The following is a 16151-nucleotide window of genomic DNA, read 5'->3' as shown; positions in this document are numbered from 1 at the left end:
GGATTTCCGGGGAAATACAAACATTCGTTCATGAGGCGTGGCATTAGTGGCCGTACACAATAGCGACCGTATCGAATGGAGCACATCCGAGAGGACTTCCTGCCAGCGGGAGATAGGGAGGCCCTTGGTCCTTAGAGCTAGAGTGACTGCTTTCCATACTGTCCCGTTCTCTCGCTCCACTTGGCCGTTACCCCGGGGGTTGTAGCTGGTGGTACGGCTCGTGGCGATCCCCTTGGACAGCATGTACTGGTGTAGCTCTTCACTCATGAAGGACGCCCCCCTATCCGTATGGATGTAGCTCGGCATACCGAACAGGCAGAACAGGCTGTTGAGGCATTTAATGACCGTGGCGCTGGTCATGTCTGGGCAGGGGAAGGCGAATGGGAACCGGGAGTATTCGTCCACAATGTTCAGGAAGTAAACATTGCGGTCGACGGACGGGAGGGGGCCCTTGAAATCTAAGCTGAGCCGCTCAAAGGGCCGTGTAGCTTTGATTAAGTGGGCTCTATCTGGGCGGTAGAACCGAGGCTTGCACTCAGCGCAAGTGCGGCAGTTCCTGGTCAGGGACCGAACTTCCTCAATCGAGTAGGGTAAGTTACGGGACTTTATGAAGTGGAACAGCCGCGTGACCCCTGGGTGGCAGAGGTCGTTGTGGAGGGTCTGTAGCCGATCCCCGGTGGCGCTGGCACACATCCCTCGTGAGAGGGCGTCAGGGGATTCGTTAAGGGCCCCTGGCCGGTAAATGATGTCGTACTCGAAGGTGGAGAGCTCGATCCGCCACCTAAGAATCTTATCATTTTTAATCTTCCCCCTCTGTTTATTATTGAACATAAACGCTACCGACCGCTGGTCGGTAAGTAGGGTGAAGCATTTGCCGGCTAGGTAGTGGCGCCAGTGGCGCACTGCCTCCACGATGGCTTGGGCCTCCTTTTCCACGGAGGAGTGTCTGATCTCGGGCCCTTGGAGGGTCCTCGAGGAAAGCTACGGGCCGCCCCGCCTGGTTGAGGGTGGCCGCCAAGGCGAAGTCAGACGCATCACTTTCCACTTGAAATGGAGTGTTCTCGTCCACTGCCTGTAGCGTGGCCCGCTCAATATCCTGCTTAATGCTTTTGAAGGCGGCGTGGGCCTCAGCAGAGAGCGGAAAAGAGGATGCTTTCAAGAGGGGGCGGGCTTTGTCGGAGTAGTTGGGGACCCATTGGGAATAATAAGAAAATAACCCCAGGCACCTTTTCAGGGCTTTGGGAGTGTTGGGCAGGGGCAGCTCCCGTAGGGGGCGCAATCGGTCAGGGTCTGGTCCGATTTCCCCATTCTCCACCACGCTGCCTAGTATGCAGAGGCGCGTGGTGTTGAAAACGCACTTGTCCTCGTTGTAGGTGAGGTTGAGTTTTTGTGCAGTTTCCAGGAACCTCTCGATGTTCGAGTCGTGATCCTGCTGATTGTGGCCGCAGATGGTGACGTTGTCGAGGTAGGGGAAGGTTGCCTGCAAGTGGTGGTCATCGACCATGCGGTCCATCTCCCTCTGAAAAACCGAAACCCCATTCGTCACCCCAAAGGGGACTCTGAGGAATTGGTAGAGGCGTCCGTTCGCCTCGAAGGTGGTGTACGGGCGGTCCTCTGGTCTGATAGGGAGCTGGTGGTACGCTGACTTGAGGTCGATGGTGGAGAACACCCGGTATTGGGCGATTTGGTTCCCCATTTCTGATATGCGGGGTAGCGGGTAGGCGTCTAGTTGGGTGTACCTGTTGATCGTTTGACTATAGTCGATCACCATCCGTTTCTTCTCGCTACCCCTTACCACTACCACTTGGGTGCGCCACGGGCTGTTGCTGCGTTCAATAATGCGCTCTTTCAGGAGCCTGTCTACCTCGGTCGCGATAAACCGCCTGTCCTCCCAGCTGTACCTCCTGCTTTTGGTCGCTATTGGCTGGCAGTTAGGGGTAAGGTTCGCGAATAGTGAAGGCGGCTTTACCTTCAGGGTAGCCAGACCGCACACTGTGAGGGGCGGCTGGGACCCACCATACTTGAGCGTGATGCTTTGGTGGTTGCACTGGAAATCCAGGCCCATGATCACGCTCGCACATAGGTTCTTCATGATTAATACTTTAAAATTATCGTATACAGTTCCGTTAACGCCCAATTGTACCGTGCAGTAACCCAGAATGGTCGATGTCTGGGTTTTATCAGCCATAGAGATGGTACCCTGAGCAGGGACCACCTTTAGGGAGAGTTGCTGTGCCAGTTCAGGGTGGATAAAACTCTCCGTGCTTCCACTGTCAATTAAACATTTAACCCGGCACCCGTTTACCTCGATGTCCACCATTGATTTGGATAGCGGGTGCGGCCTGGTCTGGTCCACTGTGACCGATGCCACTGTAGGGCCCTGATCGATACAAGATGGCGTCCACGCTGTCTGCTCATAAGATGGCGGACCCCACGAGGTCGGGCAAGATGGCGTCCAAGATGGCCGCTCCCACGGCGCACACGCGGCGGTGGCGGGTTTTCCGGCGGTTGGTTTTCCGGCGGGGTTCCCTCTGCACACCTTCCCGAAGTGCCCCTTCTTACCGCACTTAAAGCAGGTGGTGCCTTTCGCCGGGCACAGGTTTCTGGTGTGTTTTGGCTGCCCGCAGAAGTAGCAGTTGGGTCCCTGACGCGTCGCGGCTGTCGTAGGGCTTCTGGGGGGAGAGCGGGGCCCCGCCGGTGTCGGGCTGCCGGGCGGGGAAGATGCCTTCCAAGATGGCGGCGCCCTCGGTGCACACGTGGCGGCGTGGACGGCGCGGGCTGAAGAGTAGGCGTCCGAGTTTCTCTGTGCCACATCCAGGGATCGCGCGGTGTCCGCAGCCTGTTTCAGGTCCAACCCCGTTTTTTCCAGCAGTCTTTGCCGGATGTAAGTGGAGCTGAGGCCTGTGATAAAGGCATCGCGAACAAGCTCGTCAGTGTACACTGCGGTTTTTACATCTCGGCACTTGCAGTCTTTGCCAAGCATTTTCAGGGTGCTTAGGAACTCCTCCACCGATTCCCTAGGTCGCTGTGCGCGAGTAGCGAGCAGATGCCTAGCATACACCTCATTCGTAGGCTGCTGGTAATGCGCCTTTAAGATGTCGCAGGCGGCCAGGTACGTATCGGCGTCTTGGATGAGGGGGTAAACCCGGTGGCTTACCCAATTCCGCAGAATTCCGAGTCTCATCCTCGCAGCGTCCGTAGCGTCTTTGACGGCTGCGGAATTGTCCAGGAAGAATTCCATACACTCAAACCAGTGTCCGAAGCGTGCTGATGCGTCCGGAGCATGTTGATCCAAATCCAAAATTCGGGTTTCAGGAGTTGATCCATAGTGTTGAAAAATAAGTTAATAAAATTGATGTGCCTCAATAATTCCGAGACTCGATGTTAGCGAAACAAAACAAGGCTTTTATTAACTTAGAAAGTAACACGTAAGAGAGAGAGGTATCTTCCTTCTGGAGACTGAGGCCAGACTGAGCTAGCTTACAAAAGGGGCCAGGTATGGGCGGAGCCCTACACACACAGCACATTCCAATAAACAATACAATGAGGACTGGGGGAAGGGAAATGACACTGAAACCGACCACAGTCACAGGCAGTGATGAATGGAATATTTCATCACACAGACAAAAGCCATCGTCTTTGTTTCTTGCCACAGACTTTGTACCTTTGCGACTAATTTCATCTCCTTCAGCCATCGTCTCAAGTTGAACAGTGATTGTTCACAACCTCAATGTCCTTATTCAACCCTGAGCAGAGCATCTGACACCACGGCCCCGATCTTATCTCAGAGGTGGGTTCGGTGCAGGGGGTTAGAGTTATGGACAGAAAACCCAGAAGTATTGGTTTCCCGAACGACATCTTTTAAATTTTTCCTGTAGGGTTTCCTGCCCGACAGCCAGCCTGATGAACAGGCGGACTGCCTAACGGGCGGGAAAGCCTGCTGCAGAAGGATGCAACAGAGCAGCAGGTAGGGGGAGATCGCCGTCGGGGGTCTAGTGGAGGCGTGGGAGAGATCGGGTAGGAGTGGGTCAATGGTAGTTTGGGGGTCCGATCACTGGGGGTGGGGTGAGTTGGTGGTGGGGGAGATCCGATCAAGGAGGGGGTGAGGGGTTTACAGGTAAGCTTGTTGAGCCTGGAGGAAACACTCCTGCTTTTCCTGGCCCACAAGCAGTGCTGTATAGTCATTTACCTGATCGATCCAGTCCTTCTTACCTCTTTTTACCTGCTGGGTTTCGTGAGGCCAGGGAAACCTAGCTGACATGAGTTAAAAATAGAATCATTGTTAAAATGAAGGCACAAAGCCTCCTTAAAGGTTTCAACAATTGACACTCCTCCTGTGAACGGATTGGTCGCCTGCCCCTCATCCCGCCTCCGTTAAAACAGGAAGTGCATGGGTTTGAGGTGGGTTTGGTTCCTGTTTCAGATTTTTAACTTTGTAACCTCCCACCCGAACCAAACACATCCATTTTCTGGGGTTATAATTACCCCCCCCCCCATGTTGCCCCCCCCCCTTTTCCCTGCCTCTATACTGCTTAAATCGTGTTGCATCTCTAACTTTTGCTAGTTCTGACAGAAGTTCAATGACCTGAAACTAGGGGGGTGATTTTACCAATGGGGACATGATGGAGGCGGGAAAGCTGCTTGCCTGGTTTTAGTCCCGCCTCCATCGACGTCTGGCCAACCCACGCTATTTTCCCTTGATTGGCCTTGTTAAGCCCGCCCAGCGGACTTAGCCGGCCAATTAAGGGAAAGCCAGTGACAGATGACGTTTCATCTGTCAAGATTTTTTGACATGAATTGTCAGTGTTTGACAGCTCTGTGAAGTTGTCAAACACTGACGATCTGTCTTCGAAGTTGAGTCCTTTACTCGAGACTCACTCAGAAAGCTTTTCTGAGCAGAAAGCAGAAGGCTGCTGCATTTAAGAATGCAGCGGCCATTCTGCTTTCTCTGCCGTGGAGATGAGGCGGCTCCGCAGCCTAAAGGGTTGAAGCCTGGAGGAAGAAGCAAAAGTAAGTAATCTTATTAAAACACTTTAGACTCACCTTACACACTTACCTCTTCTCACTTGCACCCATCACTCACCTGAACACCGGACATTTTGGCCCCTCCGACCCCCGCAGACCCACGGCTATCCTCAGTGACCCTGGCGAGGTTCGGAGCCGTCGGGAAGCCCACACTTTAGGGCTCGAAATAGGGATTAGAAAAAAACCTGCCTGTTAACTACCTGTTAATTGGCACCAATCCCCTTCCCGCCTCGGAGACGGGACCCGGGTCGGTTACCCGCCTCCTGGGAAGATGGCATGGAGGCGGGTTGGGGGTGGGATGGGTACCCGCTCCCAGATTCTGCCATTTTCCCGGCAGTCCCGCCTCCCCAGGGCTCGGAAAATCACCCCCCTTAACTCTGGTTCTCTCTCCACCAATGCTACCTGATCTTCTGAATATTTCCAGCATTTTCTGTTTTTATGACACCATTTTCTTCCCTTCAGAAAGACCGCCTACTTCCATCTCTGTAACATTGCTTGCCTCTGCCCCTACTTTGGTCCATGTGCAACTGGAACCCTCATCCATGCCTTTGTTAGCTGCAGACATTGCTTTCGGCTGGTATCATATCCTCCACCTCCGTTATCTTTAGTCTGTATGCTATCCCACACCAAATCCTGCTCACCCACCACCCATGTCCTCACTGACATACATTGGCTCCTAGTCCCCCCAATGCCTCCAATTTAAACTTCTCATCCTCATGTTTAAATCCCTTCATGGCCCTGCCCCTCTTCTATGTAACCCCCTCCAGCCCTACAAACCTGTCCCAAATTTCTAGAGGTATAGAATTGAAAAGTAGGGAAGTTATGCTAAACGTGTATTGAACCTTGGTTAGACCACACTTAGAGTGCTGCGTACAGTTCTGGTTGCCATATTATAAAAAGGATATAGAGGCACTGGAGAGGGTGCAGAGAGGATTTACAAGGATGATACCAGAAATGCGAGAGTATACACATCAGGAAAGGATGAACAGGCTGGGTCTCTTTTCTCTTGAAAAAAGGCAGAGGGTGACCTAATAGAGGTCTTCAAAATTATGAAAGGTTTTGATAGAGTAGATACAGAGAGAATGTTTCTGTTGTGTATGTAATATGTGTGCTACTTTGAACCTATGGACAGGACTGCACTACTTGTTGGGCGTAGTGATACGCAGTACCACTCCTGGCCATAGGGGTATAAATAGTACTGTGGGTACTGATCCCCCTCAGTTCCCGCCTGTGGGCATGAAGTAAAGACCTATGTGCAGTCCCTACCTCCAACCAGTAAAGGCCTGTTTGAGTTATACGTTTAAGTCTTTGTGTTAATTGTTCAATACAATACACATACTTAACACTGGCGACGAGTCAGGCTCTTACCCTGCGGCAGTTATTCCAGGCGGCTTCGTCCAAAGACAGGACGTTGAAGAGAGGTTTCAATCCTCAACACCCCACTCAAAACTGAAGGGCAGCAGAAATCCTGACAGCTTCCAGCGACTGGAATTGACAGGCATTAGGACCCTGAAGCCTCCATCAGCTTGTGAACCGGAGTAAAGACAGGACTGGGGAAGAGAGAGAGGTAGGGCGATAGCGATCGGCAGATAAGGGCCGGGCCGCTTTGAAGTGAGGGGCGCAGCCGGGCCAGCGATCGGGACCAAAGATAAGAGCCGCACTCGGACTGAAAGGCGCGGCGGCTGCAGAAGCTCAAGGTGCGAGAGTCGCGGTGCACAGCGCGGGCTATCGATCACGGCGAAGATAAGGGCCGCACTCGAGGGCTGAAGGGAGACGGCGTCGGGGGACGGGTGAAGACCGCCAAGCGCGGGAAAACCGCCATTTTGTGGGCGGAGGACGACGGCAAGAGCGGGAAGCCGCCATCTTTGATAACAAGTAAAGAAAATAAAATCTGAGAAATTGCAAATCTACAATGCCTAAACACGGGAATATTAGCACCTTTGATAGTGACCTCGAAGATTGGGCCATATATGTTGAAAGAGTAAAAAATTATTGTAAGGCCAATAAAATTCGTGACCAAGATAAAGCTCTAACATTATTAAATTTAATGGGTGCGAAGACGTACGGGCAATTGAAACACCTGTTATCACCAGATGAACCGGCGGATAAGACGTTCGATGAGATTGTTACTGTCCTGAAAGATCATCTAAACCCCACGCCGCTGATGCTAGCGGAACGATTTAAATTTTACGACAGAAGGCAGCTACAGCATGAAAGCAATGCTGAATATTTGCTGGAATTGCGTAAATTAGCGAAATATTGCCAGTTTGGAATGGGATTGACAGATGCACTACGAGACAAATTTGTGTGTGGTTTATTTAAACAGGATACACAAAAGCGACTGCTCGAGGAGAATGAGCTGACGCTTGAGAAGGCGGTCACTATGGCAGCAGCACACGAAGCCGCAGCGAGAGGCACGGCAGTAATGCAGCTACGGTCACCGGAGCTCAGTGCACACAAATTGGGTGTGAGTTCTGGCAAATGTTATCGTTGTGGAAAGACAACGCATGATCAGAACCAGTGTTGGTTTAAAAACCAAGAATGTAGAACTTGTGGTAGGCTTGGACATATAGCTAGAGTATGCAGGTCAGGGAAGAAGACCAGCAACAAGAAGTCACCGCAAGGAAAATACGCAAAGGTACACAAGGTGACCGAACAGGAGTCCGATTCAGACGCTAGCAGTAATGAACTGGCTAGCTTAAGCTGTAATGAACTGGCTAGCTTAAGAGTACTCAACGCTGGTAAGGGTGCAGACCTCCAGACAATTTGGGTCACTCTTCAGATAGAAGGAGTCCAAGTAAAACTGGAATTGGACACTGGATCGGCATTGACGGTCATAAATAAGAAAGATTACGGAAAGTTATTCCAACATATTCCCCTACAGGATACGGGGATTATATTGAAAACATACACGGGGCAAAGAGTGTACCCCATCGGGAAAATAGAGGTTGCAGTGGCCCACAAGGGCGAAGACAGTCAAATAATGGACTTATATGTGATATCTGAAGGAGGTCCTCCACTACTAGGACGGGAGTGGATTAGGAAAATGAATATGGACTGGCATTTCCTACAAACAATAACGAGTGAGAACTCGGTGAAGATAGTCGGCCCAGACTCTGGAACGGATGATGGTAAGCCCAACTCAGGTGCAAAAGACAAAGTTTCAGCACAGAATTCCACTGAGCAACAACAACATAGTTTAACTGTGGATTCTGAGTCTGGCAAGTCTACTGATGTGCCCATTTCTGAGGGACACCGGGCTCGAACTCAACTCCATTTCAAACTACAACAGCAATTAGAACAAATGCTTCGCCGTTTTGAGCAAGAGTTGAATGCAACGAAAGAGTTCTTTGATATAGAGTTGGAGAATCTGGAAAGACAACAGAAGCAGCTGATGGAGAAAATGGAGCAGGAGCACACAAAACGTCTGATGTCAGAGGAGTTAACGGTCAGCCAACTCCTGCATATGCTGAAGGACAGGACTCTGAAATGGGAAAAACTTGAACATGAACTTCAATATTCAAACGAAAGGGGTTCGGAGCTCTCAAAGGTTATTGGAAGAGCTGAGGTGGCAACACAGACCGAGATGACTGCAACAGAGCAGCCCTTGGATGCCAAAAGTACGCTGACTCACGTCAACGTAGAACAACAGACCGCTGAAACAGCTGCTCCGGTAGAGGGATTGCATAGTCCGATCAATCAATCTCCAAAGGAAGTTGAAGTATTAAAATCACAAATGAGGTCACTAGTAAACGACTTGCTGAAAGCCCAGAAAAAGCTGGATGCAGAGGTACACATGAAGAAGTCTCTTCAGGAAAGATGTCTGGATTTGGAACAAGAGCTGGCTAACGTCCAGCTAGGTATGGAGGAAATAGACGACCCTCTCACTGGTCTAGCTCAGGACGACACCGAATATTACGATGTCCTGTCCTGCCCAGCTTGTAACTTCGACTCCCAAAGTGCAGAAATCATGGAGGAGCACCAAAAGTCTACGGAACATCGGGAGAAGCTGGCTCTACGACGGAAACAGGAGGAAGAGAAGGAGGAACTGCGCATGCAGCTGGCAGCTGTGGCAGCTGACAATGGAGCCCAGAGAGTCTCCAAGAAGCAGAAAAGGAAAAGTAAAAACAGAAGATGACCCATCTGAACCATTATCACCTCTACCAGATCACACACGTGGTCCCTCCGAACGGAGCCAATTCAGTTCGGAAGTTCAAACTGTTAAATCCATGGAAGGACTATTGAATGAGTCACTCTAGCAACGTGAACCGACTACACCACAGAGATTGAATCTGTGAACTGTTTTCCGCAGAGACTGAATCTGTGATCTGTTTTTGACATGAAGTTATCTATGTATCTATGTTATTCTGTTATGTAAACCTGAAGTTATATATGTATATATGTTATTACGTTATGTTAAATGGGGAGATGACTGTAAAGCTAGGAAGGGAGGAATGTTGTGTATGTAATATGTGTGCTACTTTGAACCTATGGACAGGACTGCACTACTTGTTGGGCGTAGTGATACGCAGTACCACTCCTGGCCATAGGGGTATAAATAGTACTGTGGGTACTGATCCCCCTCAGTTCCCGCCTGTGGGCATGAAGTAAAGACCTATGTGCAGTCCCTACCTCCAACCAGTAAAGGCCTGTTTGAGTTATACGTTTAAGTCTTTGTGTTAATTGTTCAATACAATACACATACTTAACAGTTTCCACTTGTGGGGAAGAGCATAACTAGAGGCCATCAATATGAGATAGTCACCAAGAAATCCAATAGGGAATTCAGAAGAAACTTCTTTACCCAAAGAGTGGTGAGAATGTGGAACTCGCTACCACAGGGAGTGGTTGAAGCGAATTGTATAGATGCATTTAAGGGGAGGCCAGACAAGCATATGAGGGAAAAGAGAATAGAAGGTTATGCTGATAGATTTAGATGAGGAAAGATGGGAGGAGGCTCGAGCGGAGCATAAACGCCGGCATGGACTGGTTGGGCCGAATGGCCTGTTTCTGTGCCATATATCCTGTGTAATGTAATCCTATGTGAAATCTCTATTATTCCGACTTATGTATTCCCCTCCCGTCACTCCACCACGGTTGGCTGTGCTTTCAGCCGCTTAGTCCCCACACTCTAATTCCCTCCCTTTATACTCTCCCTTTATCCCCTCTGGCTCTCCACCTCCCTCTCCTCCTTTAAGACCCTTGTTCAAACCACTTCTTTGATGAGGATAATATCTGTTCTTTGACTTGGCCTCCATTTTTGTCTGGCTTCACCTCTGTGAAACATCTGGGATGTTTTTCCGACATCAAAGGCACTATATAAATGCAAGTTGTCATTGCTCAGTGGGTAGTACTCTCGCCTCTTGTGTCAGAACGTTGTGGATGCAAGTTGCCATCCAGGGTCTTGAGCACAAAAATCTAGGCTGACACTTCAGTGCCGTACTGATGGATGCTGCCATACAGTCAAAGGTGCCATCTTTCAGATTGGACGTTAAACCGAGGCCCTTTCTGCCTTGTGAGGTGGATGTGAAAGATCCCATGGCATTATTTGAAGAAGAGCAGGGGAGTTCTCACCGGTGTCCTGGTCAATATTTATCCCTCAACTGGCATCACTAAAACAGATTATCTGGTCATTATCTCATTACTATTTGTGGGAGCTTGCTGTGCACAAATTGACTGCCATGTTTACTACATTACAACAGTGACCACACTTCAAAAGTATTTCATTGGCTGTAAAGCGCTTTGGGACATCCCAAGTTCATGAAAGGCGCTATATAATTGCAAGTCTTTCTTTTCCTTGTGTTTTTCTTTTGTTCCTGATCAATACCGCGAGAGAGCAACTTAAGACCAATAACTTTGTTCCGAACACACCAAATGTGAGAATTGTGTCAGCAGTTCAGTGAGGTGCTATGATATCTCTTAAAATTTCTTTCTAAAACAAATATGAGAAGGAAAAGATTTTGTGTCTTTTTAAAGAGAAATTTGGTGAAGTTACTGGAGATCTGCTGAATTGTGTGTGAAAAATCAAAGAATCTTTCTGCAATCTGATGCCTCTGTAAATTTACAACCTCTCTGCAGTTGAATGGATTTATTGAGAATTTTTTTAATTATGTATTTTACCGCTAGTTCTATTATGTACTAAGTCTGATTTCCACACCCCGCCACAAACAAAATGGCTACTTCTGACCTTTTAAATTTTTTTCATATGGAGGCCGAAGATCAGTTTTAAGGTTTCAACCAGCAATACTGTGCTCCCAATATGGAACCTCGCTCAATGGAAGTGTAGGTTGAACAATTAGTGCTACATTCACTTCTATTGAGGCTTCGTGCTGACATAAGATTGAAAAATTTGCCCTTAAGTTTTCACAGTGAACGAGATGAAGCTTCAAGCTGCAGCAAGCCCAGCAGCAGTTGGTGCAATATTATTTCAACAATCCATATTTAATTTTTTTTAAATCTGAAAATATCAAGTAATTTAACGATAACAAATGTACTGAGTAAGGAAAACGAGTATATCCATGCTGTTTGCCAATGTAAACCATTGCATTCCAAAAGTAATCGAAAAGTAAAATGCTGTGCAATGTCTTGATATATATTGCTATATAAATTCAATTATAATTAAGAAGAAGGAAAAATACTAAGAGCGTCAATTTAACTTGTTGGCCATAATTCGAGGGTTATCTCATTGTGTGTGATCATACTGCCAGGGCTTGTTGATGACACGTGATGAAGTATATATCCACTCCTGTTATTTTAGGGCACTAGAACCATGGTGACAGCAAGTTAGGCTCCCAGTAAGACATCAAAAAGCAAGCAGTTTATAAAACTCAATGTTTTAGGTCAGGGGCAGACCTTCAGAGAGGAGAGATATAGGTCTGTGATGAGTGTACTTTTTTGTCTTTGTGAACTGAACAATAAAAGTGCGCAGATGAGCGCTGAACTGCCTTTCGTTGACTGGGTTGAATTGATATCGAGAACACAAAGGGATGATACAAGTGCTGGGCATCTTGACCCAAGGGCCACCTGATCACACATAACTCATCAGAGAGTATTCTCTTTAGCCAGCAAGAAATAGATCAAAAGTTGACCTGTTTAGCTCTGATATATTGGCCTGAATTTTGCGGTCAGTGGCGAACTAACGGCGCTTGCCGTTCATTATGCTTACAGCTGCCATAGGGTTAGCTGCCCACCCCTTGTCCCGCCTCTGTTAAACCCGGAAGTAGACAGGTTGGGGTTGGATTTGAGATTTTTAAAATTTTAACCTCCAACCTGACCCCAACCCACCTGTTTTTGGGTGTTAAAATTCACCCTGCAGTACCTAAACCAGGAAGTGTAAGTTAGAATATTTAATTCTATGTAAAATCATGTATAGAAAGCAAGATAAAGAGAGGGAAAGAAAGATGGGATTAAGAGAGTGAGATAAGGGACAAAGAAAAGGTTAAAAAAAACTTTTTAAATTTTGATTTAATATTGGTTCTCATTCCATGGTTGCTAATAATAATGGCATGCTGAATGTTTTAAATTGCAAATTGTTTTCAAATTAATTTTTCTGAATTTCAGGACTTCCTGGGTCAAGCATTCTGCACATTGGGAGAGATAGTTGGTTCACAGGGAAGCAGACTGGAGAAACCTCTTGTGTAAGTAAAACATAGTCTATATTTATGGCAAAAGGACACAGCAGCTCTTGGAGGTCCTTCAGTGGAAACTTGTACAATGTCCATGTATAGACGCTCAGCTGTAGATTCACACGATTTGTTGAAATACACTATCTTTAATTTTGGCTCCCAAGTAATTGGGAAATGACAACTAATTTGAGAGGCTTGAAGCTGGCTAAGCCTGCAGCATCTTGTTTTTACGGTAACAAAACTCTTTGGATGTATCTTTCATTTGATGTTGTTACTTGTGAATTGAGCTTGGGAAAGTTGGTGTAAAATATATTGAGCCTGTTAAACAGCGTGTATTGTTTTACACATTATTTTGCCATTTTAAAGTGATATTTGGCCCAATTTTAGTTTCTGTTACTTCTCGGAAAAGAGTGCAGATGCATCATAGCAGAGTGTGAAATGTAGCAGAGATCAGTCCTGTATGATTCTAGTCCAGTCTGCGCCCCGTTGAAGTTACTGGTCGCAATGGGACAGGCACAAAATCTCCCATCCAAAAACAGGTGGGAGCTTTATTAAATGGGAAATGTTGCCAGGGCTGTCCTGCATACAACTTTACATTGTTCAGGCATTGAAGACACTTGATCAGGTAAACAGGTATCCAGGGTTGGAGGAAGAGGATGACTTATGGAGGATGCCAGCCTGCATGAGAAATTCTCCATGCTGATTCACAGGTACCTGTATACCTGCATCTGCAGTTAGAAGTGAACATACCTCACTTTGGCAGATGATTAAAGACTCCTCTTAAAGGGAGTGGGAGCTAATAAGATTTGTGTCATTAAGAGACAGGTACAAAAGGTTATTTGGGTACTTTCTCTGAAGCTCCCAGTGTCAGGATGTCATGCTTTCAGTGACACTGCATGAATGAAGGACTGCTCTTGAATGATTCATTTCCTATCTATCTGAATGCAACCAATGCATCTCGAGGAATAGCTTCTCTTCCCTCTCATGCATATCACCATCAGAGTCCTTCAAGGATCTATCCTCGGCCTATTCTGGGCTTATTCTGCTTCCTCTTGGTGGCATCATCTGCAAGCATGGGGTCAGCTTTCACTCGTACTCTGATGATACCCAGTTGTATCTCTCCATCAGTTCTCTCAACTCCTCGGCTGCCGCTATATTGTCAGACTACTTGTTTGTCATCAAATCTTAGAAAAGTCACAACTTCCTCCAGCTTAACATTAAGAAGACCAAAGCCATCATCTTCAGCCTTCACTACAAGCTCTGCTTCCTACCTATTGAGTCCACCCCCTACCCAGCCACTCTCTTAGGCTGAGCCAGACCAGCTTGTAATCTTGGCATCTCGTTCAATGCTGAGCTGAACTTTACTTAAGACTTATTTTTTCACATGGCAGCTGTTGATGATTCTGCCATTCCCATTTACACCTCTTCTAGACTTATCTTTTGTTTCTATGCTTGTCCCATTACCATCTCCTTTTGCTTTTATTATCATACCTTTTGTCATTTAATCACTCCTGCCTTCCACCCTATCTCAGACCTTCCCTTTTGTTCTTTCTTCCCCTCCCCCCTTTCCCTGTTCCTGCACTTGCTTAAAATCTGTTACATCTCTAACGTTTTCCAGTTCTGAGGAAAGGTCATCGACCTGAAACATTAACTCTCTTTCTCTCTCCACAGATGCTGCCTGACTGGCTGAGTATTTCCAGCATTTTCTGTTATTTATTTTTATTTTTTACTTAAGACCACTTGCTTCCGCACATTTAATACTGCCTGCCTAAGCCCCTCAGCCACTGAAACGCTTATACATGTCGTCATCACCTCCAAACGCAACTAATCTAATGCACTCCTCGCTGGTCTCCCATCCTCAACCCTCCCTAAATTCCAACTTGTTCAATGCTCTACCACACATTTCCTGCCGCATACACAGTTCCAGTTGCCATTACCCCTGTCCTAGAAGAAACATAGGAATAGCACAGGAAGAGGCCATTCGGCCCCTCATGCCTGTGCTGGCTCTTTGGAAGAACATTCATGCTTCGTCCCACATCCCCACTTCCTGTCCGTAACCCTGTCAGTTCCTCATCCTCAAGTACCGGTCCAACTCCCTTTCAAAATTATTTATGGAATTGGCCTCCACCACCTTTTCAGGTGGAGCATTCCAGGTCCCGACAATTCTGAGTGAAAAAAAATTCTCCTCATCTCCCCTCTAGATCTTTTGCCATTGATTTTGAATCTATGACGTCTTGTTATTGACTCACGCTCCAGAGGGAATAGCTTTTCTCTCTCTACTCTATCAAAACCCCTCATCGTCTTGAAAACCTCTATTAGGTCACCTCTTAAACTTCTCTGTTCCAAGGAGAACAGTCTTAACTTTTCCAACCTCTCCTCATAACTGAAGTCCCTCATCCCTGGTAACATCCTGGTAAAGCTCCTTTTCTAATGTCTTTACATCTTTCCTGAAGTGTGGTGCCCAGAATTGTCCACAATACTCCAGCTGGGGCCTAACCAGTGATTTATAAAGTTCTAGCATGATCTCTGCTTCTATATTCTATTCCTACATTTATAAACCCAAGAAACCCATATACTTTTGTAACCACTTTATCACATTTAAGGATTTGTGTATATGGACACCAAGGTCTCTCTGCTCATCTACACTTTTCAAAATAATGCCATTTATGGTATACTGTCTTTCCATATTAGTCCTCCTAAAGTGTACCACTTCACACTTCTCCGCATTGAATTCCATCTGCCATGCTTCTGCTCCTTTCACCATCCTGTCTATGTCATCCTGAAGCCAATAACTATCCTCCTCATTATCTGCTACTTTACCAAGTTTTGCATCATCTGCAAACTTTAGAATGCTGCTCCCTACACCTGAGTCCTGGTCGTTTATAATAATTACAAAGAGTAATGGACCCAAAACTGACCCTTGGGGAGCACCACAGCAAACCACCTCCCAGTCTGAAGAACATCAATCCACCACCACCCTTTGCATCCTGTCACTGAGCCAATTTCATATCCATATAGCCACTTTCCCTTTAATTCCATGGGCTTCCATCTTCTTAATAAGCCTCCTGTGTGGCACTTTGTCGAATACCTTTCGAAAGTCCATATATACAACACCTACTGCACTACCTTGATCAGCCTTCTCTGTTACCTCATCAAAGAATTCAATCAAGTTAGTCAGACACGATTTACCTTTAACAAATCCATGCTGGCTCTCCTTGATTAACTCCTGCCTTTCCAAATGGAAATGTATTTTGCCCTGGATAATAGTTTCCAATAATAACTTCCAGTAATTAGCTGACTGGCCTGTAGTTTCCTGGTTTATCCCTCTACCCTTTCTTGAATAGTGGTACAACATTAGCAACCCTCCAGTCCTCCAGCGCTACCCCTGTATCCAATGAGGTTTGAAAAATTGTAGCCAATGCCTCTGCTATTTCTACCTTTGCTTCTATCAGCAACCTAGGATGTGTTCCATCTGGACCAGGTGACTTACCAACTTTCAGT

At 47.0% G+C, this 16151-nt stretch overlaps 1 protein-coding gene across 2 annotated transcripts in view; it reads left to right on the top strand.

Moving 5' to 3' along the window:
- LOC147105619 (copine-8) overlaps positions 1 to 16151 on the top strand; it is a 474554-nt gene that overhangs the window by 157318 nt on the left and 301085 nt on the right. For both annotated transcript variants that reach the window (XM_086010162.1, XM_086010161.1), the window contains exon 6: positions 12586 to 12662. In XM_086010162.1, coding sequence (XP_085866288.1) covers positions 12586 to 12662 — 77 coding nt within the window. The remainder of the gene's footprint in view (positions 1 to 12585; positions 12663 to 16151) is intronic.

The sequence above is a fragment of the Somniosus microcephalus genome, chromosome 17 (genome assembly GCF_052327205.1).
Source record: "Somniosus microcephalus isolate GS21.2 chromosome 17, FLI_Smic_1.0, whole genome shotgun sequence".
Classification (NCBI taxonomy): Eukaryota; Metazoa; Chordata; class Chondrichthyes; order Squaliformes; family Somniosidae; genus Somniosus; species Somniosus microcephalus.
This window is presented reverse-complemented; position numbering and strand designations above follow the sequence as displayed.